Raw genomic sequence first — 24,074 nt, 5'->3', positions numbered from 1 at the left:
AGAGAAAGAAAATGAGCAAAGGGCGTTTCCCGAGTCAGCACCTGCAGGGCGTTTCCGGGTGCAGCCAAGGAGGCCAGAGGGCCATCAGAGGCCTGAGGCTGGCACCAAGCCCCCTGAAAACCGAGAACGCTGGGAGCGCAAACGTGCAGAGAAGGAAGCATGGAAACAGCTGTCTTACTCTGAACAAGAGATGTGTAGACATGGTCCCTTCTCTGTATTAACCTTCAGGCTATTCCAGAAGGGAATTATGTTTTTGTGTTTAACTTTTTAAAATGATGCTTATTTCAGTATGCAAACTAACTTACTTTCCCAATCTCCATCTGAACTCTTCCAATACTCTCCTTCTAAATTTCTATCCCTTACCACGACTTCCAACAACCATTTTTTATCAATCAGTTTCACATACTTATTTTTTAAAATCTAGCTAAGCTTCAGTGCCTGACCCTTTTAAAATAATTTATACGATAGACATAATTCTTTAAGAGTATAAAATAAATATCAAAAACATTGTTTTTTTGGTTTTTGTTTTGTTTTGTTTTTACTTTTGGCCCATCTACTACGTTTGCTCATAAAGCTAGGGCTGGGATGGTGGTAAAAATTCCACACAAATTGAGAGATAAACGTGAGAAGAGGAAATGAAGAGAGGCTCCTGTCACATTTGTCTTTTTCTGAGTGTCCATTTACTACTGCCAGGTGCTCTTCCGCACTGTTCTAGTAGAACAGATTCTAGAAGTGGGAGAGAGAAGTAACCTAGACCCCTGCTACTCACGCTTAGCCACCACATGTCTTACACTCTACATTTATTAGTAACTTCTTCATCCTTGAGGTGTCCTTTCTCACTGAATGGCCAGCAAGGTGCCTTGACTAAAGCCATTTCATCCTTTTTGGTCGTTACACCTTTTTAACGACAGGAAAATAACCAAATCTGGTTGCTATCTTGGAGAGGCAAGCTCACTATCACACCAAAAGAAGAGTGTCTGAGTTATCGTGAGGTACTGGCAGCCACTTGGAAGCCCAAGAGCAAAGCCTGTGCGAGTTACGCCCACATCGAGGACACCAGCCCAGCACTGAGGAGCGGATCCAGAGACCAGTCCATGCCCATGCTTAATTCTAGAAACAGGAAATCTTCAGCGACATCCTTTGTTGAGGTTGGAACTACCCTGCATTGTTCTGATACAAGATTCAGTACATTTTCTTACACATACGAGTAAATTATTACAGTCAAATTTTCTGAAGCATTTCCATTTAGAATGTTTTCTAGATACTGCAACAATTTTCCTATCAAATGAAACAAGTGTGATGAACTGGTTTCCAAGGTAGATGCTGGGTATGAAGATTCATATTTATAATAGTAGTCTTGAATTTGCTCAAAGGGGAAAACTAGACCCTCGCCTTTGGTCTGCGAGAGAAGGTGGGGTAGTTGACATAGATATCTTCACTGTCCACGGACTGAGGGGTAGAGACAGGGGGTCTATAGTTGTTGGCTACCTAGAAGACAAACAGCAGAGGGTGTCAGTAATTGACTCGATTTCAAAAGCTAATATAGATGCTCAAAACTCGACCACATTATAGGGCAGACAGCCAGTAGAAGTAATCTCATGAAACACTGTCGTCATGGCATGGAACTTCTGTCAGAATTCACATTCTTACTTTGCAGGACTATTAATGAGATGCAGCAGAAATCTAATCTACAGTAGGTATGGCTTATTATCCTGTGCTGTGAGTTAGCAGATTTGAAGTAGGAATGGTCCCTCTCCCAATGTCGGCCTATTGTAATAACAATTATTCTTATTTTCACGCTGAAAGCCTACTGGGCCCAGAGCGATGGTTCTGTGGCTAAATCTTGACGTTATTAGTGTCAGGATTCCATATGAGTGCCGGTTTGTGTCCTTGGGTGCTCCACTTTCCATCCAGCTCCCTACTTGTGGCCTAGGAAAAGCAGTAGAGGAAGGCCCAAAGCCTTGGGACCCTGCACCCGCATGGGAGACCTGGAAGAGGCTCCTGGTCCTTGGGTTTGGCTCGGCTCAGCTCTGGACATTGTGGCCATTTGGGGAGTGAACGGATGGATGACTGATGGAAGATCTTTCTTTCTGTCTCTTTCTGCCCATAAATCTGATTTGGCTTTCCAATACCAACAGATAAATCTTTTTTTTTTTTTAAGTAAATTTTTTGTTGTTGTTGTTGTTGTTTTTCTGATTTGTGTGTTTTTTTTTTTCTTCATTAATTACATTGTATTATGTGACACAGTTACATAGGTACTTGGGTTCTCCCCACCCCTCCCCAAACACTCCCACCATGGTGGATTCCTCCACCTTGTTGCATAACCACAGCTCAAGTTCAGTTGAGATTCCCCCATTGCAAGCGTATACCAAACATAGAGTCCAGCATCTTATTGTCCAGTCAAGTTCAACTGCTTCTTAGGTATACCCTCTCTGGTCTGAAGACAGAGCCAGCAGAGTATCATCCCAGTCAATTGAAAGCTCCAACATACCATCAGCAAAAATTTACATCACTATACCAACAGATAAATCTTTAAAAGAAAATTCTACCATATTAACCCATGGCAGATACCAATTAATGTCTGTTGAAAAAATGTCTTAATACACACTTTTTAAAATAAGAACTGAAATAATGAAAAAGTAATAAACTCCATTCATTTTCCAAGACAACAATATGGAACCATTGGTCTTCTCTCTTCTGCTCAAGTCTCTTTGATCAGCTGTAAGTATTTATGTAACAGAAAATACACAGACATGAGAAAAAGAGATGAGTGGAAGAAGTGAGAACTTTAGTAAGTAGGTAGAAAATTTGAGATGATTTTGATGTTTTCAAGGAGAATGCAAAAAGAAAATTCTAGTTCCATTGTTACTTCCATAATCTGTATTTTAAAAAATACAAAAGAAGCAATTTGATCTAACTTCCTTTATCTTTCATCTTCCAACTTACCTTTCATTTGTTGCCATCCTTCAAAATTTCATTTTTCTACAAAAGCCTGGAAAAGTTGAGGAGCTAATGTAGACAAGCTGCAAAATGTCTTTCCTGCCTCCAAATTCAAAACAATAAATATGGCTTGAGTGCACAAATGGCTAAGGACAAAAAGATAAGCCAAAACATGCATGCAATAGAGCACTATTATATTGCACAGTGAGGTAGCAGATGAATGAAGGCAGCTTCTCCAGTCTGCAGCAGATGCCAAGAACCAAGCCATGAGTTAAGAAAAATAAACTTCTTTGCAAAGAGTAACTACTCAATAAAAGAAAAAAATTTAAATTGACAAATTGCTAAGTCAAAAAGCACATACATCAGATTTTTTCCCAGATTTTTAGTGTTCGACTTTTTGGTCATGTGGAACTCCAGTGCACATAACGAAATCGAAGAGAATTGTGCAGTTCCAGATGGAACTTGAGGACATCTTTGCTTTAGCCAGTTGGGCTGCTACAATAGACCACCAGCACAGACTGAGTGGTTTACGTATCAAGCATATGTTTTTCAGTTCCGGATGCTGGCAAGTCCAAGATCTGCTGAGGACTCAACCCTTGGCTCACAGAAGCCATCTTGTCATATCTTAACAGGGTCCGGAGCAAACAGAAAAGCAATGGCAGGTCTCTGCAAATCAGGCCACTAATGCCACTCAGTGGGCTCCACCCTCGTGACATATCACCTACCAAAGACCTCACCTCTTCAATACCATTACCTGAGAGGTCAGGATTTCAACATATGAATTAGAAAGGGACAGGAAGAGACTGGGAAAGGCACAAACATTCCATCTAGAAAAACACTTTATTGTAAGGATGGAGCTGTGGCCTAGCATGCTAATCCCCCACCTGCATACCATATGAACACTGGTTGAGCTCCCCACTGCTCCACTTCCAGTCCAGCTTCCTGCTAATGGCCTGGGAAAGCAACAATTGATGTACCACAACTTTGGGTTCCTACCCTGTGCAAGAGATCCATAAGAAGCTCCTGGCTCCTGGTCTCCAGCCAGCCCAGCTCTGACCCCTCCAGCCGTCTAGAGAATGAATCAACAGATGGAAGATATGTCTATGTTTGTGGGTCTCCCTATATCTCTCCATAACTGACTTTCAAGAAAATAGTAAATCTCTAAAAAATGAAGCACTTTCTTGTGAAATCTCATTTTTGAGAATGTGCTATAATGAGAGATGATTAGGCCTGTAGTGGAACCAGTGAAAATTAGCATCTCGTTCATCTGTAGCCGCACTAGGAAGCACCTACTCTTTCAACTAAACAAGAAGTAAACAAGGAGGAGGACATTTTTACAGCCCATCAACTCCTGCAGCCCTCCAGGAAAGGCCTTTGGCTTTATAATCGAACTCAAGTATCCATTAATTAATAAACTAATCCAAAGGTAATGATGATGATGAACAGCAGGCATTGTGTCCCTCGATGTCCTTATTATGCTTTTGAGCTTTTTATGTGCCTTTATTTAACCTTCACAATGACATGGAAACACAAAAATAATGCTCTGCTCTGTACTGAATTAAATAGCATCATTTAAAATTGATGTCTTTCCCAGAACCCTTTTATGTGGATTTATTATAAATAAAGTCCTTATATGTGCAATCAGTTAAAGTGAAGTTGCACTAGAGTAACATGGGACTTAGTCCAATATAACTGGTGTTCGTAGAAGAGCAGCGACACAAACACACACGGGAGAGATGCTACGAACACAGGTGATTCACGGAGCAATGTGTCTTGGAACCAGCATTGCAACTGCCAACCCACAGCCAGAGGAGAAGCATGGACCAAATGTCGTCTCAGGAGGTCACGATCTTCATACTTTTATTTTACTCGAATCCTTCAACTGTGAGGAAATAGATTTCTGCTCCTTTTTTAATATTCATTTATTTTTTATTGGAAAAACAGTCACAGAGAGAAGGAGATACAGAGAGAAAGATTTTCTGTCAGCTGGCTCACTCCCCAAGTGGCTGCAATGACCAGAACTGAGCTGATCCATAGCCAGAAGCCAGGAGCTTCTTCTGGGTCTCCCACAAGAGTGCAGGGTCCCAAAGCAACCACACAGGTGCTGGATGGGAAGCAGAGCAGCTAGGACATGAAACAGCACCTATGTGGGATGTTGGAGCTTGTAAGGTGAGGATTTAGCCACTAGGCTACAATGTTGGGCCCAATTTATGCTCTTTTAAGTTACCCAGTTACATGTCCCTAGGAAACTCATACAGATTTCAGTAATATATAGCATTGATTATTTTTATGTCAGTGTGATTGCCCTTTGCTTCTATTGCTATGAAAAAGGTAGTTTAAAAGGTATTAATAATAGCAAAATAACTCAGAAAAATAACTTCTTACTCAAGTGGTTAATGACTGAATTACAGGCAGCTGCATATCCAGGTAATTGTAGGAAGGGTAAAAAAATCTGATCACTAATCGTGAAATCAAATGACTGACAAAATATTCATGAATCATAAAAGAGGAAAAAATGATAATTTGAGTGTTCTCACCTTATTCTGTGTATCCCTGGATTTTTCAAAAAGGATTCTTTTCTGTCTCTTTCTCCTTCTGGAACATATATTTAACAAAGATTATTAAGATGTTACATACCAACACTAGCATTTATTTTGATTATTCTGTATTTCCCCAGACCCTCATAATATATGCAAATTAAATAGCTATCCATAATTGCCTTGAGCATCCGTCCAACATTCTAGTAGGCTCGGCTTTTGTCTCTCCCCTGCCTGCCCCAGGTGCTCACGGAGAGCAAGGACCACCATGGGTACATCCAGAAAGCATTTTTGGTAATTTATCTCAGTGATTTTCCTAAGGAAAAGAGTGTCCTGTTATAGAAATAGCTTGGCACCTTCTTCAAATGATCTCAGACATCTTCCTAATCAAAAACATTTTAAGTGACAACTGTAATTTTTTGTATGACACTGATAATATACCTGAATGTTACAAAGTCTTCCAGGCACCACTAAAATCAGCTATACAAATTGTTGCATTTCTTTGAGTCTACATTTAACAGGAAACTGAAGGATGGTGAGGATGAATAGCTGCAGAATCCCAGTGTTGGGAGATGGATGCACAGACCTGTGCCCTCTCTAACCAGGCCTTCGACTTTCTTAAAAAAAAAAAAAGATTTACTTATTTTTATTGGAAAGTCAGATATACAGAGAGAAGCAGAGACAGAGAGGAAGCTCTTCCATCCCCTGATTCACTCCCCAAGTGATCACAAAGTCTGGAGCGGAACCGATCCGAAGCTAGGAGCCAGGAGCCTCTTCCAGGTCTCCCACGCGGGTGCAGGGACCCAAAGTTTTGGGCTGTCCTTGACTGCTTTCCCAGGCCACAAGCAGGGATCTGGATGGGAAGCAGGGCAGCCGGGATTAGAGCTGGCACCCATACGGGACCCTGGTGCATGCAAGGTGAGGACTTTAGCCGCTAGGCTATCATGTCAAGCCCAAGGCCCTTCTACTTTCCAAGTCACTAAGCTGAGGACAAAGGAACAAAGCAGCCAGCTAGACTCATCTGGAGCCACCCCCTTCACTCTCCACAAAGCCAAGGGAACCTACAAAGACTTCTTTACGAAGAATTTTAAATAATACAAGAGAAGAAGCAACGAGCTCAAGCATGGAACACCACAGTCCAAACAGCTGCTCGCAAGCACTGCGTGTTGAACAGTTAAAGGGACAGTGACTGTCTGTCTCATCGTTCTAAAGAAAAGATTATTATTAAACCACAAAGTAGACGGGTCAGAGGCAAAAATGCAGAGTTCCTTTACAGTGATCTTAAAAACAAGATAGGGCCTCTAAGAAGTAATTATCCAGGTGATGAAAATTGACTGACAGACTCCTATGGGCTCCTTGAAATCCTTCCATCCTACCAACATCATCTTGCCTATCCTAGGGGTGTGTATTTATTATTTATACCATTATCTCTTCATTTTCTTACTTATTCTAGGTGTAAACTTCACAAGTGCCTAACAGCTTCTCACCAATTATTAACTTTCCTCCCACAGTCAAAGCGGAATGCCTACAGATCATATTCGGGCTCCTTTCACACTTGCCAGTGCTACACACCCACCAACCACAGGCACCTGCTGATCTCTACGTGAAAACAACAAAGAACAAGTACAGATAAACCACTCTCGATGTTCTGGGTCACACAGGTCACCAGGCACTAGGGGCAAAGTAAGAATTCACTTTGGCTTCTATCCGAGTAAGCCCATTATGAAGTGCAGGATTGTTTTAAGCACACAGGCGTTGTCTGAGAGTCATTGTTGATGCTCTGGGTAATTTCTCAGAATATTTCCATTTGAAGTAGCAACTACAAATTGTTATTACATACGAAATAGAAAGAATAAATGCATGTTCAGGTGTGATTATACATTCTAGTCCACTATTCTCTCTATCACATTTAACCAAATGGGACGGTGTACTCCATATTCCAATTGAGGCATTCATGTACAGAGCGATGCATAATCCATCATGCCCCATGTCTGTGAGCCTGCACAGGTCCACTCTGTCACTCTCATCACACTGCCCACGTTCCTGTATGCTCCTCTGTGCATCTCTGCCCTCAGCACCTTGCTTTGGGAGCCAACATGAACCAGCAGAGACGTTTTAAGTGACAATCACCCCTTAGCTATTGACTTTGATTTTCTAATTTCTGGGCAGGGAAAGATTTGAGGGCAGTCTGTCCAGGCAAATAAGAGGTTAAAAAAATGTCTTATGCTTTAATTTAATTAGACAAATCTTTATTGAACACCCATTATTTGGACAGATGAGTGTTAAACACTATCAAACGTTTTAAAATGAATAAAATAGAATCCCTGACATTGTAAATATTGCAGAAGAGAATACAAGCATGAAAGTGACTAAAATGCAAAGCAGGGCGCAGGGCGCAGTCGCTGGGAAGTTCAAGGTGATTCTGGAGAGTGACATCATGTCTGTTTGCAGGGGCGGAGAAGCAGGACAGATCCCTGGGAGGGCATAGGTGTTCTGCACACTGAACCATGCACAGCGTGAAGGTCAGATGAGGAGACACATTTTTGTAGCAGAACAAATGGGAAGAGATTTAGGTATGCTCAAAGAATAAAAGTTGTTGTTTTCACAAAATTTGTCAATGTTAGTGGGAGTAACATAGGTAGAAAATATAAATGAATGCTAGGCTAGAGTCAGAAAGTTAGAATAGTTTAAATAAGTGGGTTAATGAGTTGTAAGATTAACTCTGCTAGGAGTGGGAAGACCAGATGTGTTCAACAAACGAGATGCTCCTGATAGGTTTGGAAGAGGAACCAGGAGAAGTAAGAAGGTGGGTCTGAACCCCAACCATGGTGAGAGTCGCAGGTTCCATGGTCTGACCATGGAGTGAGTGCGTGTGTCAGAGCTGGGCCTCCTCAGTGGCTCAGATGGAGCAGTGGACAGCATATCCAGGTGCTCATGGAGGATATGGCAGTTGACAGAGGACACCTGGTACCAGAACAAAGGATGGAGGACAGAACAAATTGATCAACTACCCCAGCCAAGTGTTGGCAATGAATAACTGGGCAAACGGAGACTCTACGGTTGAACCATGTCAACCAGTGGATTCTGGAGAGATTTGATCATGCTTGGAGTGGCGAGATCAGCGGTAATTCAGAACTGTTGAACTATCAAAACCTCTTGAGCAGGACCCTCAGAGCATGCCCCACATTGGGGACCCTGGTTTAGTGTCAAGTGGCTGTCCTCCATCCCAGGGTGCAGAGGCATTTGGGGGGTTGAGTGTAGCTTCTCTCCTTGTCTCCTCTCTACCCCAGATACAGGAAGAAAAAAAGACAATGTGGAAATGGTGATCTCACCCACCTTCCTGTAGCCCCTGACCCTTATCACCCTAATCAGCTATTTAAAAATCATCAAAAATAAAAATAATCAATAATTTTTAAAAAATCGTATGTGTGTTTCCAACTTACTGTGAGAGAATAGTGAAGATGTGTATCTTTGTTTGCTCAACAAACACATGAAATGCCAGAGACACATAATCAAAAACATAGTCCCTCCCCCCAGTAAGATAACAGTTAACTCTTTACTCCTTTTCTCTTTCTGTGTCCATGTGTCCCTCCCTCATGCAAACTCAGAGAGAGAGAAACTCTTTCACTGACAGCTCCTTCCCTAGGGAAGGTGGGAGACAGTGAGCGCACCCGGGGAGAGAAGCAAGCTATCAGCCCTACGTCCATGACCGCTCTGGATTTTCTCTCTAAAATCACCACCACCACTTCTACTTCGTGTTAGAAAAACACTTTAGAATGTGTGTGATTGCTGAGACAGCTTGGCAAACTATTGGGTTATTAATAGAGAACCTTTAACAGGAGAATTATTCAGGGTGAGCAACATTCACAGTATGACATCCCACTCACCTGTAATGAGAAATGACAATGATGGTGGTAATTAGAAAAACAAATAACAATAAAACTGTCCCTCCAGCCACAAAGAGGATATATCGGTCATCAATTTTACCTAGAAGAAAAAAAAAACATAGTAAGAATCAAGAATCTAAAGCCAGGAAAAAAAGAAGCCAGGAACATGAATAAACAGTATAATAATGATTATAGCATAACAATTGAAGCAGAGAATGCAAAAAGAAAAAGTTGAAGGAAAAGGATGTTTTCTTTTAGAGTCTTCTAATTATTTGTCTCCTTAGAGAATTTATGAGTTCCTTATTAGGTTGGGTTAAACACCTTAGGATGAGTAGCAATGCAATTTCAAAAAGTTTGTGGAAAACCAGAATTAAGTGATGTTTACTTTATTCAGAATGATTTTGAGAGTTACACATATTAAGGGTGCACTAACGTTCATAGAATTGACTACTATAGAAGTAAGGGTGGGTTTCAAACTCTCTTGCACCAAAACCAACCATCTTGCAATGCTTTTCCCTGAGTATCCTCATACAAAGGGCATATGTTCAACAGCTATGGATTAATTCTAGTAAGTTCCTGTCACACGCACCAAATCCGCTGTGGAAAATAAAGCCATCAAAATTACACAACATGAAGATTACCTTTTACATCTGATATATTAAGTATATTCAACACAAAAGCATGGAAGTTTGGTGTGCACATAAGGAGAATTTGTTTAATCCTACTCGACTTGACTTCACGATAAAACATAATTAGGAAAGATAAGTTACTCCAATTCAATGTACATGGGGTTTTGAGTCACCAGGCATGTGACACTGTCATCCTTTCACCTCGGATCAAACTGACGTCCACCCAGTGCCTCAGCCAACTGAGCAGAGGTTTCTTCATCCGGCTGACAATGACACTGCCTAATTACATCACAGACTGTGCAGAGAATCTAATGAGTCAGTGTTCAACACAGCGATGAACCAGAGAAACACCACTGCACAGCTGATCCACCCGGGAAGTCAGACTGCTGCCTCCTCCAGCCTCTGCACACCCAGGAGACGCACCCCACCCAGAAGCTACCCCATCTGTGCTTGCTGTTGGGAGACAAGGTCCTGGGCCTCTCTCTCTCTCTCTGCCAATGTGCCCGTCTGCCCATCCCAACAGGAAGGAAGCATGCAAGGAATGGGAAGTACAGCTGCTTCTAGTTCCTCAGAGTGAAGTTTGGCCGTTTCCTCCAGGATCCCTGGGCTGTTCCCCATTTCCCCTCCTTGTATCTTCCTTCCAAATCCTGTTAGCTGCACTATTTTCCATGGTAAGAATGCAGAGTCTGACCTACTCATTCTTTTACACACTTTGCAGCAAAAAAAAAAGGTGTGTCACATTTTATTTTTTTCAGCTCAATTCTATGCATCGTGTGGAATTCGTCTTTCTAAATCTGGCTTTCCCCTCCCCCAGCATGATCTCATCCAGGTTCTGGCACCAGTCATGCAGAGTGGAATCATGCCCCATTGTGTATACACTCCTCATCTCCTTTCTTCATCTGTTGATGGATTGCTTAGGTTGTTTCTGTATCTGATTGACTACTGTGGATAAAGCTAGATGAACACAGGTGTGGATATATATTTTTAAGATATTGATTTCATTTTATTTGTAAAGATATCCAACAGAGCGGCAGTTGCGCTTTCAGCTTCGATCGATCTACATTCTGTTTTCCACATCAGCTATACCCACTAGCCTTGTACAACAGTGTACAGGAGTTATCTTCATATACTTGCCATCTTTTCATGGTTATGCCGATCCTAACGGGTTACAGGTGCTGTTTGCGGTATTTATTTGTGTCTCCCAGATGACTATTGATGATGACCACCTTTCCAGCAAGTTTGGTCTTTTTGAAAAATGTCTATTCAAACTCATTTGTCCATTTTTGAGGGAATGAAATGCTGTCATGATACCGTGGATGTACCTGAAGAATATTATGCTGGGTGAAATAAACCAGACAGAGCAAAACAAAACAAATACTCTGTGATCTCGTGCGTGGAATCTAAGAAGTCGAACTCCCAGCAGCAGAGCAGAAGAGTAGTTCTCAACGTTGACAAGGAGAACGCAGGAGACGAGGAGATGCTGCTGAAAGCACAGCAAGTCCCAGTTGCAAGATGGGCAGAGGTGGGAGGAATATGCTAGCTTGACAAAATGTGGCAAATCTTTCACTGTGTTCACATATACCAAAGCATCATCCTGCAGACCTTGACACACTCATGTGTTGGACAGTATATATTTTAAAACTTTTTAAAAGCAATTGCTTCTCTCAGACTTATCATGTTTTACAAACTTTCTAAATGGTATGTAACTTTTGAATTTAGGAAAAAAATGGGCAACAAACATCTGCATTAACACTGATTATTCTACCAAATATTAGTGTGAGAATTTAAAGTGTAACATGTAGAAACTTTCATTTTAGAAGTGGACTCAGCCCCTATGAATTACAATGCCATTCTTTATAATGCCATAAGTTATATGAACCCAGCAATTAAGACTACTTTTGTCATACATCTCAATTATGAATCCAAAGCTCAAATCTTCTACTTTGTAGAAAACAAATTACCTACTTTTCTACTTGTTTTTGACCTGCTGGAGTCAAATCCACTTTATTTATTTAGTTTCTCAACATATAATAGTGCATGGTTCATTGCATACCTGTACCATAGATAGAATAAGTAATTAAAAATTTAATTACTTATTCCTTAGAGATTACATTGCTTTGATAAATCCAAGGTAATTGAAAATAGGCTTGAAACAGATTTCCCCTTAGGCAATATGGCTAAAACTCCGAGGGTCAAATTGATTCAATCCAGAGACACCCCACTCTGTGCCATCCTAGCCTCCCAAGACCCTCCTGCCCACTTCTTCCCACGTCTTCTCTTTGCCACTTTAGTGTGAATGAGTACTTGTGACCAGGACGGTGTGCCCACACGACATGCTGGGCCCTGTACAGGTGGAAAAGTTTCTAAAGAGTAAAGGCAAGTGGGAATGAATTTTTGGAGGAGTGTTTAATCAAGTTCACACAGCACTCACTTCTTCCTTAGGTTCTGCTAATAGACCTTAGATTTAATAACGCCAGTCCTCAAGCTAGTCTCTTCGAGAAAGAAGAAGTGTTGCCTGTTTTAAGCAGCTGAATTTTGCTGACTTTTCTCTCTTAGATCCCAATGCTGCATTGATTCATAGGAGGACAAAAGTGTTTTGAACCATAAAGCCATTATTTTTCCTCCCATCATGGAAAATAAACACACTTAAAACAATTTAAAGAAGTTGGGTGAAATTTATAAATGAGTAATTTACTCCAGGCCTGTGACCCTCCAGGCTATTTCTGCCAATGACAAGTATTTATGACTGAGTTTCAAACCCTTAGAAATGGCTCCTGCTAGAAACACTGCCAGTTCCCTCCTCCCTCAGAGGCAGGCAGCCACGGGCAGGCACTAATGTCTACTGTTTATCCTTTATTAGAGTTTGGGGTGCAATTAGGGAGTGAAGAAACTGAGTACTTTAGAGGATAAACACACAAAAAAAGAAAAGCAACAATAAAAACATTCTTGGAAAGGATCTCAGATCCTGAGCCTCTAGCCAGCCCTGGGTAAGTCAAGTCAGTATCAGTTACATTATACTTATTTTTACATGGTACAATTCAATAGACTCTGGGATTTCCCTTACCCAGTCCCAAAATCTCCTCCCCTCAATGATTTCCCCTATATTAATACAATAGCATAGTCCTTCATAAGCAATCATAAGTCCATCATTCTGCTATTTAAGTGTATCCTGACATTGTAGGTATGGACAATGGCAAAGAGTCCACTATCCTATTGTCTAGATACATTTAACAGTTTCATTGGGAGTCCATATTTGATTTGGCAGTAGAAATACATACTGCATGATAGCTTCACATCTGGATATGACCGTCTCTATTACACAGTTACTATACATTCTCTTAAATGGAAAGCCATAAAATAAAATCAACAACAGGAAGAAAGTTTAAAAATTTACAACATACTGTTGAATGACCAATGTGTTGCTGAATAAATGAAAAAGAAAATAAAAAGTATTCTTGGAGGAAAAACAGTAGTATCATTTACTGTTATTCTTGATGTCTTAGCTCATGAAAAAAGAGGAACAAGGATATTAGGCTTCATTCTTTGTACAGATGGGACAGGCACAGTGCATGCATTCACGCAGAGGTGCTAGGAGTGAGCTGACACAGCCTGGCACCTTGGGGGCCACATGTGCAGCTTCCTCTCCCAGCAGACCTCAGGCTGAGAGAAGGAAAGCCATGAGCTCTCCTCCTGTCTGCTGTTTTCTTTCCTGGGTGAGCTCACACAGGACATTTACTCTATTAGACTTTTTTTTTTTTTTGGACAACTGCAAATTGATGATAAGGTCCACTCCAAAGGCAGCTCTGGGGTTAGAATACAACAGGCAGAAATACCTTTAAATATTTTAAGCACCATATACTATGTTATTAATAGTGCATGTTCTATATACAATTGTGTTTTATATCCAAATCTTCCAAATAAGGGTTACAGCAACAGCCTGTTTCTGTCCTTTCCACCTGAGAAGGCCATGTGGCAGTCATCGCAGCCACAAGCATGCGTGCTCCTACAGCGAGATTCACCTTGCTGGGAGGCCAAAGGGATTAGTGACAAGCATTTATAGCTCTGGAGAACCATGGGAAATGATGACAGCCCAGAGCTTGGCAAAGCTTCCTGCGTACCTTAAACACGCATCAGTGAAGAACCGTATGTTGTTGTAATTCCAAGTTTTTATTTTTTATTTTATTTTTATTTTATAATTCCAAGTTTTTAAATGTAAACTCTCTGTAGTTTCGTTGTATCTCCTTTGTAGTTCAGAAACCTTTTTTCATTTCATAACAAGAAAATCCTAGGAAATAACTCATTTTCAGAGAATTAGAAGACCATGACATCAGCCTCTCGTCCTTCTTCTGAGTGAGTCGCAACTACTCCTACTCCAAATGAAACTATTATCAGATTCTGAGAAACATAAGACATGGAGAAACAAAATCATTTTCAGTCAGTATAGGACACAGGTGTTTACGGCAGAAAGGGAGGACCAATGGAGAGTCCTGATCTGGTATATTCACTGAGGGAGGACCAATGGAGAGTCCTGATCTGGTATATTCATTGAGGGAGGACCAATGGAGAGTGCCTGTCCTGATCTGGTATATTCACTGAGGGAGGACCAATGGAGAGTGCCTGTCCTGATCTGGTATATTCACTGAGGGAGGACCAATGGAGAGTGCCTGTCCTGATCTGGTATATTCACTGAGGGAGGACCAATGGAGAGTGCCTGTCCTGATCTGGTATATTCACTGAGAGAGGACCAATGGAGAGTGCCTGTCCTGATCTGGTAAATTCACTGAGGGAGGACCAATGGAGAGTGCCTGTCCTGATCTGGTATATTCACTGAGGGAGGACCAATGGAGAGTGCCTGTCCTGATCTGGTATATTCACTGAGGGAGGACCAATGGAGAGTGCCTGTCCTGATCTGGTATATTCACTGAGGGAGGACCAATGGAGAGTGCCTGTCCTGATCTGGTAAATTCACTGAGGGAGGACCAATGGAGAGTGCCTGTCCTGATCTGGTATATTCACTGAGAGAGGACCAATGGAGAGTGCCTGTCCTGATCTGGTATATTCACTGAGGGAGGACCAATGGAGAGTGCCTGTCCTGATCTGGTATATTCACTGAGGGAGGACCAATGGAGAGTGCCTGTCCTGATCTGGTAAATTCACTGAGGGAGGACCAATGGAGAGTGCCTGTCCTGATCTGGTATATTCACTGAGAGAGGACCAATGGAGAGTGCCTGTCCTGATCTGGTATATTCACTGAGGGAGGACCAATGGAGAGTGCCTGTCCTGATCTGGTATATTCACTGAGAGAATTGTCAAGGTTGGCTGTTTCATTGCCTGTCTCATCATTTTACCCACATTGTTCTTAGCCTTATGTTCCACTTCTGATCAATTACTTCCATTGTCATTGACACACCTATTGAAAATGAGAGTATAGGCACATTATAACTGAGAATGGCAAAAACTGTATATTCTGCCCATTTTCTCAGTGAATTCACATGATTCTTGTGTTCCCAATGCTGACTCCCTGTTGTATGTGTGAAGTGGGAGTTTCGGAGCCTTCTTACAACTCCCTAACTGCCCAGGTCGTGTATTGCATCCTAACAGCTTGTAGGAACAATGTGGTATAACCTAAACACCTGCATTTCTCTGGGTGTGAAGTCAGTCATTCCAGTTTGGTCTATGTGCCTTTTCCTTTTGCCGATTTTAGTGTGCGTAATAAATCACAACCATGGAAAGTGGGCATTTAGCTGGGCGGTTAACACACTTGTGTTCGTACCAGAGTACCTGGTACAACGCCACCTCTAGCTCCTGCTGCTATGGATCCTGGGAGGCAGGGTGATGCCTCAGCTGGATTCCTGCCAGCCACATGAAGTGCCTGGGTTGAGTTGCTGGCTCCTGATTTCAGTCTGCTTTCACCCATTTGCAGGAATTTGGGAAGTGAGTCAGAGAACCGAAGATTTGTCTTTGCCTCTCTCCTTGTGACCTCTCTAATAAACAATAATTTTTAAACGAAAAAAACAAGGAAGCCTGAGTCCCAAGAGTAAATGAGCCCACTCAGCATGAAATTGAAAGACATTTTATGACAAAAGGTAAGAGTGTCTACCTGATAGAATTGCAACTATGTTTATCCAAGAGAGAACTGTTGAAACTACCTCATTTTCATTCTTATGTATCTGTGATGTCTAGTTTATGATTTTGTTCAAACATGATCATTAGTGAGACCTGGAATCCTAGAAATCAGAGTAATAGGAGTATAAACTCCACTGTAAATGCTGACAGTAGCAATTTGAAGCGTTACTAAATATCACTTTGGCCTGTAGCCTTGGGGTCATGACCTGGAAATCTGTGTCCTTTAGGGAGAGCCCAGACGGTGCAGCTGGTGCTGTCCCACAGAACCTGCTTCAAGAAGCCCTGCCCTCCCTGCCAGAGCCCGCCTGGGAGCTCTGGCAATCCTCTCGCTGACTTCTCTTTCCTCTCCTTTTCAAGAGCAAACAGGAAATTCATCATCTGTCTCTCTCTGATCCCTGGAAACATGTAAATACGTATTAAAAGCTAAATAAGTCCCTGGTCAGCTTTATGACTGAGAAATATCCTTCTGAAGAACTTAGGAGCCACCCTGTTTGGTACAGCCATTGTAGAAGACAGAGCAACTGCCTTTCAGGCTTCCAAGACAAGGTCAGAGCCTCACCTCCTCTGGCCCTGTTCTAAGCTGCACAACCACCTCCTGTCATAAAGGCATGAGAAGTTGGCATTTGCCTTTTGATAAAGATAATTAGCTAATGCAGATGGTCATCCCAAAAACAAGGTGAGTCTAGGATGAACAACGAATGATAAATGCATACCAAGCCCTTTTATTTGAAGACTAGCTGCCATTTACCTTTAGAACGTGTGTGTAATGTGTAGCATCTGTTTGGCTGTATTAGTGAAATTTCTTTCTGCCTTTGCTGTGTTAGGGAACAACTGTGATGATATGTAGTACATTATGACTTGATGTCTATTCCACAATAAAAGTGTTTCTCTTTAATCATTATGGAGTATTTTTCTGTATAGGGAGGAAATGGAAATTTTGTTTCTAATTTTACTTGCCGATGAAGCTGTTATTATCACTGTTGTTTACTCAGGTATAACTCTATTTTACGTTGCTACTATTATGCTTATCCTCAAGGATATAATCAGAAGTATTTCAAATGCTACTCTGAAACTCCACAGGTTGCAGTAAGACACCCATTGGGAACACCATCCCATTTAAATATTTCATATATTTAGCTGCAAAACTTAGAATTACACAAATATGAGACAATGTAAGTTCTCAGAATGTATTAATATAGAAGATAAAATTTTTTCTTGGAAGACTGTGGAGGCTAACCTGAAGGTGGAGGGATGAGTATTTTGATTGCTAATAATTTCGGCTATCTTTGTAATACTCGTTACATCATTAAGGTCCAAAGTACAACCTCAGAAGGAGAGTAGAATCTGAGAAGAAGCTTAAGGAAGAAGGATCTGTGAAAAAGAAGGCGTGCTATGGCTGGGAACTCTAGCAGAGCCCCAGGAAGCTGTTCAAGGGAGCAGACGGACTTTTCCGTAAGTGCAACGCCTTGGTGAACTGGCAAAGCAGTGACAGCAGGTGCTCTCTAACACCCAGAAGGCATGTGGGAGCTGAGCTTTCATCTCCAGCAAGAACTTGGAATCTCTGCCCAGAGGCTGCTTCTGAGGTTCCCCCTACATGAGTCTGGTTTTTGTCTTTCGGCTTTTCTTTGCTGGAGCAGAATCCCACCTCCTCAATTGCCCACCAGGTGATTTATAATAAACCAACATTTGTCCCTCAGTACTGAAGAACTGTTGATAATGAAGACATTTTCATCCACTTTAAGCAGAAATACGAGCAGTGGCTAGAAGCAAGGACCCTGAAGCCTGGCTCGGAATCCCAGCTCCTCTACCAGCCACTGAGCGTAGAATGGGTTAAATTCTCCCCATCTTACCTCATCTGTAAAAAGTAGGATGATAAAAGAGCTGTGCCAAAAATTGAGCACGCATAAATGTTTAGAATGGTGCCTGGAACATATGGAAGCGTGGTGTTTGTTTACCTGAGCAACCAACACAAAGCCCTGTGATACCGACTTCCTGCATCGCCAATGTGTAAATTTTTCCTGGGCTTCTTAGAAAACCTCAGAATTCATATCATATAGCACAAGTGTGTCTAAAATGACACAAAGGTCTTTTCAGCATATGAAACAGGCAGTAAGCTTTAGGCTATTTACCTCCAAATATTCTTTCCCGTTTTTAACATATTTTCTGAGTGTCTCTCATAAAACATATGAAAACCAATACCTGGCTATCAGGAATGGAATCTGTGGAGTTTAATTACTCATGTAATTAAATCCAATGCAGTCAAAAATATTAAAAAAACTTTCCAGGATTAAATTTTAAATGTTATGCCTTTGCTCACTGGATGAAGAAAAGACAGCATTCAATACACCAAGAAAAATAACTTGCTTGGCTTAAAGTACAAGGGACTTCATAGAGTCTGTAGAATATGAAATTAAGAGATATGTGCGCTTTCCAATGCCTTGTTACACCTTGAATTTGGCGTGCGTGTTAGTGTTTGTGTTGAGTGCAGGTGAAATCCGCCCACACCACATAGTCATGTGTGTTTATTGACCGGTTACCATATGGTAGGCTGAATAATACATCACTGCCCTACCTAACAAACATTCCCACGTAGCTCAGTTCACAAAGGCACACTCACACATACGCTGAAACATGAAGAATCTTCCCTAACGTTCCAGGTAAGAATTTGGAAAATGCAGCTGGAGAACTGAACTCTGTGAGCTCATCGTTTTCTGTTTCTAAACTTGCCTCCTATGTGGATTCAGCTTGGGGATCATTTGCCCTCCTGACCTTTGGGCGTCTCTGATCTGAAGCCACAGAAAACAGCCCACACTATGCCACATAGCTTTCTTACCTCAACATCTTCTCTTTGTTAGATCCATGTCCGTTATCATGGTAAGCTCTTTCCTATCTTGCTCACTACTCAACATGGCTAAAGTCATTCTTCATTTTTCACCAACTCAATAGAGAGCATCAGCATTTTAACTTCATGCATGTGAAAGAATTAATGCTGGAAATAAATTTTAGAGTAGCCAAGAAGATTGCAAAAAGTATTCTGCAAAAATGGCATAAGATTAAGTTTCTCTGTCGAATAAATTCCTTTAGAAGTCTCTGAATCATTTCAGTATAAATAAAAACTTTTTGATAAACATCAGAAAGTCAAAGATTGATCTCTACAAATGACAGATCCATGTTTATTCTTCATTTCTTGTCCTTTCAAAAAGCAGAGTCCTTGGCAAACTCCCATGTCACCTCTGAATATTTACGGAATCAAGATAGTACATTTGAAATACTTTAGATGAAGCTAGGAAGCTTCATCTTAATCTGATTAATTAATGTGCAGTACTTGAACTAGAATTTTTATTGGGAATGAAGTATCATTGATCTTACACAAAGAATTCATTTTCAAATGTTTAAGTACTTTTCTACCTGCCTTTGGAGAAAATTTCAATCAGTTATGTCATTTCTAATCAGGCGCTAAGGAAAAACTGTAAGCTGCTAGCAGTCCACAGGTGCTTTCAAAATGAAAATGCCATGCATGACCAAAAGGTGTTTTCAAAAAGTTGTTTTGTAGCTAGGGACACTATAGAGTGTCCTCAACAAAGGAAACCATACGTGAGTTTTAACTGGAAAGAAAATCATACATTTGTCCTAATTTGAATCCCTACCAGTGGCTTACCTCTCTCTGTGTAATTCTGCCTTTCAAGTAAATAAATAAGTCTTTAAAAGAGAAATTCAGTCTAAAGACCCATAGGAAAATAATAATTCTTGGGTTCATTAGCTTTGTAATTCTACCAACTCAAACTGATCAAAATAGTATTCCCTTAGAACTTGCTTTATATTCATGAAGTGGCAAATGTACACCATATGGTGATGTCATCAGATCATTTTAATAATGTGTGACCTTTCGAAATTTTCTGCTCACTGATATTAACTCATCATTATTTTTTCTGTTTGGTATCTTGCATACCTGCATAAGTATAGTGTGTGCTTTTTTAATGATGATAGGCAAACATCCTAAGATTTTGTGCCTCAGGAAACACAGACAAATCAATATATACAGCTCACAAAACACATTAACTGACCAATTGCATTTTTAAAAAATGTATTGTCTCGTAAAAGAACTGATCTGGGCACAGGCAACAGTAGAGATGCAGTAACATAATATGCCATGATTAAGTAATCAACTCACTTGTGTTTCATCTGGATATCTAGTTTTCTCCCAGAATTTTAAAAACATGGCTAAATCAGGCTGAAAATCGTGCTTAATCTGTTTCAGTCAAGGTTATTTTAACTTGTGCTCGGAGACACCAGAGCTATGCAATACTGCGTGTGTGGTTCTCCCAGAAATAAACGCCACGCACATTCTTTATGTAGGTAAAGATACTAAAAGGTTCATCACACTGTGTCGTGGGGACGGACGTGTCTGCCAGCTCACTCTCCACGTCCACAGTCTGCATATATATGCTGCCTTCAAAGGGCCAGGACAGGAGCTTCTTGAGGAACAAGGTCCTTTCAAAAACAAAAATACAATCAAACACCATGTTTTTCTGCAGCCTGAAATTGTTCTGAAGTCCAAATGAACTAGGAGCAAACGCCTTCAGTTTCAGCAGAAACTAGCAGCCAAATAATTGCATGAAATGTATTTCTCAGTATTTTCAATCTCAGAACACAGTGTCTTCAAGTCAGTAATCCTCACCAAGACAGCTAGAGGCAAGATTCACAGCCGGCAGCATACCTCTGCCCCATTCGACCTCTTTGTCAACGTTATTTTTATTTAGAGCTACTGGGGAAGATCTTCTCGCCTGCAGCTCCAGAATATTCTAGTGAATGTTCTGAAATCTTAAATTACACATTAGCTAGCAATTATATACTACTTAGATTGAAAAATGTAAAGTGAGAAAATAAAAGTTAAAAATGGAAAGATGTTTCTGAAAGTCTCACACATACACATTTGTGAAATCCTTCTCCACATACATTGCAATTCACCTTGTGAAAGTGCAGTTCCTTTGATTAGCAATTACTAAACCTCAAATTTTAAGCAATGGTAAATAAAATCCAGAGTAAGCTATCTAGTAAGCATAAAACTAAAGTGGGCACAACCCCTACTAAAGGGAAATGCTAACATACAATCAACTGGTCAAGAACACTTGTTAGCATATTCTAGAAAGACACAATGGTTTTTCCACTTATTACTTGTCGACTTTATTTGGAAGAGAGCTAAGCTTGTAATTTTAAAATAAGCTGAAAGCCTATTACTGCAAAAATTAAAAGTAACAGAAGCTGACATGGTGACATAAACAAGTTAACCCCCGGCCTGCAGCCTGGCATCCCGTATGAGCACTGGTTCAAGACCCGGTTGCTTCACCTCCGATCCAGCTCCCTGCTGACAGCCTGGGAAAGCAGCAGAGGATGCCCACGTCCTAGGGACCCTGCACATACTTGGGAGACCCAGAAACTCCTGGCTCCTCACTTCATATGGGCTCAGCTCTGGCCACTGAGGCCATTTCAGGAGTAAACCAATGAACAGAAGGTCTCTCTCTACGTCTCTCATTCTCTTTCTGTAAAACTCTGCTTTTGAAATAAAAATAAAGAAATATTTTTTTAAATTAAAAGTAAAAATATGAGAACTAGCAGGAAGAATGGTAGCATGGATGGTGGGGAGATTAGGGTGACACATACCATTATGGTGCTAAATCTGCATATATGAAATTTATAGAATTTGTTCACCTTTGATAAACAAAAATTAATTTAAAAAAGAGTAACTCACCCCTCCACACACACCCCCCCACACACACACAGATACTTCGACAGTTTTAATATAGATATCATAATCCAACTTCAAGTGAGAATAAGAGTTCAGCCACTAGACAAGAGATTTGGTTATTAAGTCCCTCTAGAGTAAGAATTTTCAAGTTATAAAAATTCAAGAAAGATTTAGGGGGTGGTTTAGCGACAAGGAAGTAGTTTGGACGAATCAGGGAAAAAAATGCACAGAAAGTAAAACTTGATTGGAATTCAACAGGAAACAAGTATTGGCAGAGTAACAGGCTGGCTAGGGAAAGAAGAAAACGTTTCCTAGTGTTATGTGCAAAGTGTGTTATGTCACGGCAGCAGCTGGCACAGGCTGAGAATCAAATCAGCCTGGCACACCTGATCTGCACCCAGAACAGGCCACCATCGGGCCCAGAAAGAGTGGATTCAGGAACTGTAGCCCAACAATCATCCATGACCAGACTGTTCCACAGGTAAATTAAGTAGCATCAAGAAATGAAAGCAAAGGGATCAGGTCCAAGCTCCTGTGGTGAAATCAGTGTCATTTCAAACCGCATCCAGAAGCAGCACAGGAAAAGAAAACTATGGGCCAATATCATTAATAACCACAGATGCAAAATTCAACAAAATACTAGAAAAGTGAATTGAAGAGGATATTGAAAGAATCCATTATTGTGGTCAAGTAGTTTCCTGAGGTACAAACGTGGCCCAATATGCACAAATCAAGAAAGTTAATACATCAGGTTAGCACAATAACATGAAAGACTATGATTAACTCAACAAAATAGAAAAAGCATTTAATAAAATTCAACATTGTTTCATGATCTAAAATTCTCTGGGCCTGGTGGTGTGGCCTAGCGGCTAAAGTCTTCACCTTGAACGCACCAAAATCCCATGTGGGCACCGGTTCTAATCCCGGCAGCTCTACTTCCTATCCAGCTCCCTGCCTGTGGCCTGGGAAAGTAGTCGAGGATGGCCCAATGCTTTGGGACCCTGCACCCACGTGGGAGACCTGAGGAAGTACCTGACTCCTGGCTCCAGATCGGCACAGCACCAGTTGTTGCGCTGACTTAGGGAGTGAATCATCGGATGGAAGATCTTCCTCTCTGCCTCTCCTCCTCTCCATATATCTGACTTTGTAACAAAAATAAATCTTTTTAAAAACTAAAAAAAAAATTCTCAACAAATCAAGTATAGGAAGTATTTACCCTCACACAATAAGGGCCATAGATGGAAGGCCAATAGCTAACATATTCAAATGTGAAAAACTTAAAATTTCTCTAAGATCAGGGACAAGACAAAGATGTCCACTTCCATCACTTCCCTCTACTGTCGTGGCCAGAGCCATTGGACAAGAATGGCAGAAGCCTGGCACGCGGGTAAGGGATAAACAGCTAAAGCGGAATGGAAGGAGTAAATCTCTTTTTGCAGATATACAATCATGATGTGTATAAAACCCCCAAGGTTCCACAAAGCTGTTAAAACTAATAACTTGATAAAGTTGCAGGATACAGAATCAATATATAAAAACTCGGTCCTATTTCTGTATGCAATCAAAACATGAAATTCAGAAAACAATCTCAGTTGTAACAGCAATAAGAAGGGTAAATTTGGGAGTAGATTTAATCAACGAGGTGAAAGACTTATATCCTGAAAATTAAAAACATCCTACTCTTTTCTGAACGCTGTCATCTTTTGTTTGGAGGGGGAGGCCAAGGGAATTTTGTCATATGTAATGTGGGTATATCTTGGAGACATTTTGCTAAATGAAATAAGTCAGCGGAGAAAGACAAACACCAAAGAATCTGATCTATGTGGAATCTTAAGGCAATTGGACTCCTGTGTAAAGTGGAATAGTGGCTACCAGAGGTTTGGGGAGGAAGCTAATCAGAAAAGGAAGAGGCTGCAAAATGTTAGCAGGCAGGAGGAGTAAGGGAACAGGATGATGACTTCAAATGGTGATGAGGTGTGCATTTATTTTGAATTCAAGTTAATAAGGATAGATTTACAATGTTCTCACCACAAATTTGAAAAAAATGGGAAGTATGTGAGGTTTCGGACTTGTTAACCAACTTATTTAAAAATTTCACCTTGTGAGCATATATCAAAATATTGCATTTTGCTCTGAACATGGGCAGCCATTATTTGCCAGTTAGAACTAAAACAGAAAGAATCAACAATAGCTTTATTTGATAGCATCA

At 40.9% G+C, this 24,074-nt stretch overlaps 1 protein-coding gene across 2 annotated transcripts in view; it reads right to left on the bottom strand.

Annotated features, from left to right (window-relative positions):
• Nucleotides 1-789: 789 nt before the first annotated feature.
• The window catches only part of CD226 (CD226 molecule), a 71,384-nt gene continuing 48,099 nt past the window's right edge, over nt 790-24,074 (bottom strand). Inside the window, exons 5-7 of one of the 2 annotated variants that reach the window (XM_004579437.3) lie at nt 9,365-9,464; nt 5,478-5,535; nt 790-1,488 (exon numbers count right to left, since the gene is read on the bottom strand). In XM_004579437.3, coding sequence (XP_004579494.2) covers nt 1,381-1,488; nt 5,478-5,535; nt 9,365-9,464 — 266 coding nt within the window. In that variant the 3' untranslated portion in view covers nt 790-1,380. The remainder of the gene's footprint in view (nt 1,489-5,477; nt 5,536-9,364; nt 9,465-24,074) is intronic. The other variant, XM_058677114.1, reaches the window with a different exon arrangement.

This window comes from Ochotona princeps, chromosome 18 (assembly GCF_030435755.1).
Source record: "Ochotona princeps isolate mOchPri1 chromosome 18, mOchPri1.hap1, whole genome shotgun sequence".
In the NCBI taxonomy this organism is placed as follows: domain Eukaryota; kingdom Metazoa; phylum Chordata; class Mammalia; order Lagomorpha; family Ochotonidae; genus Ochotona; species Ochotona princeps.
Note: the sequence above shows the minus strand (reverse complement) of the source record. Positions and strands in the feature narration are given on the sequence as shown.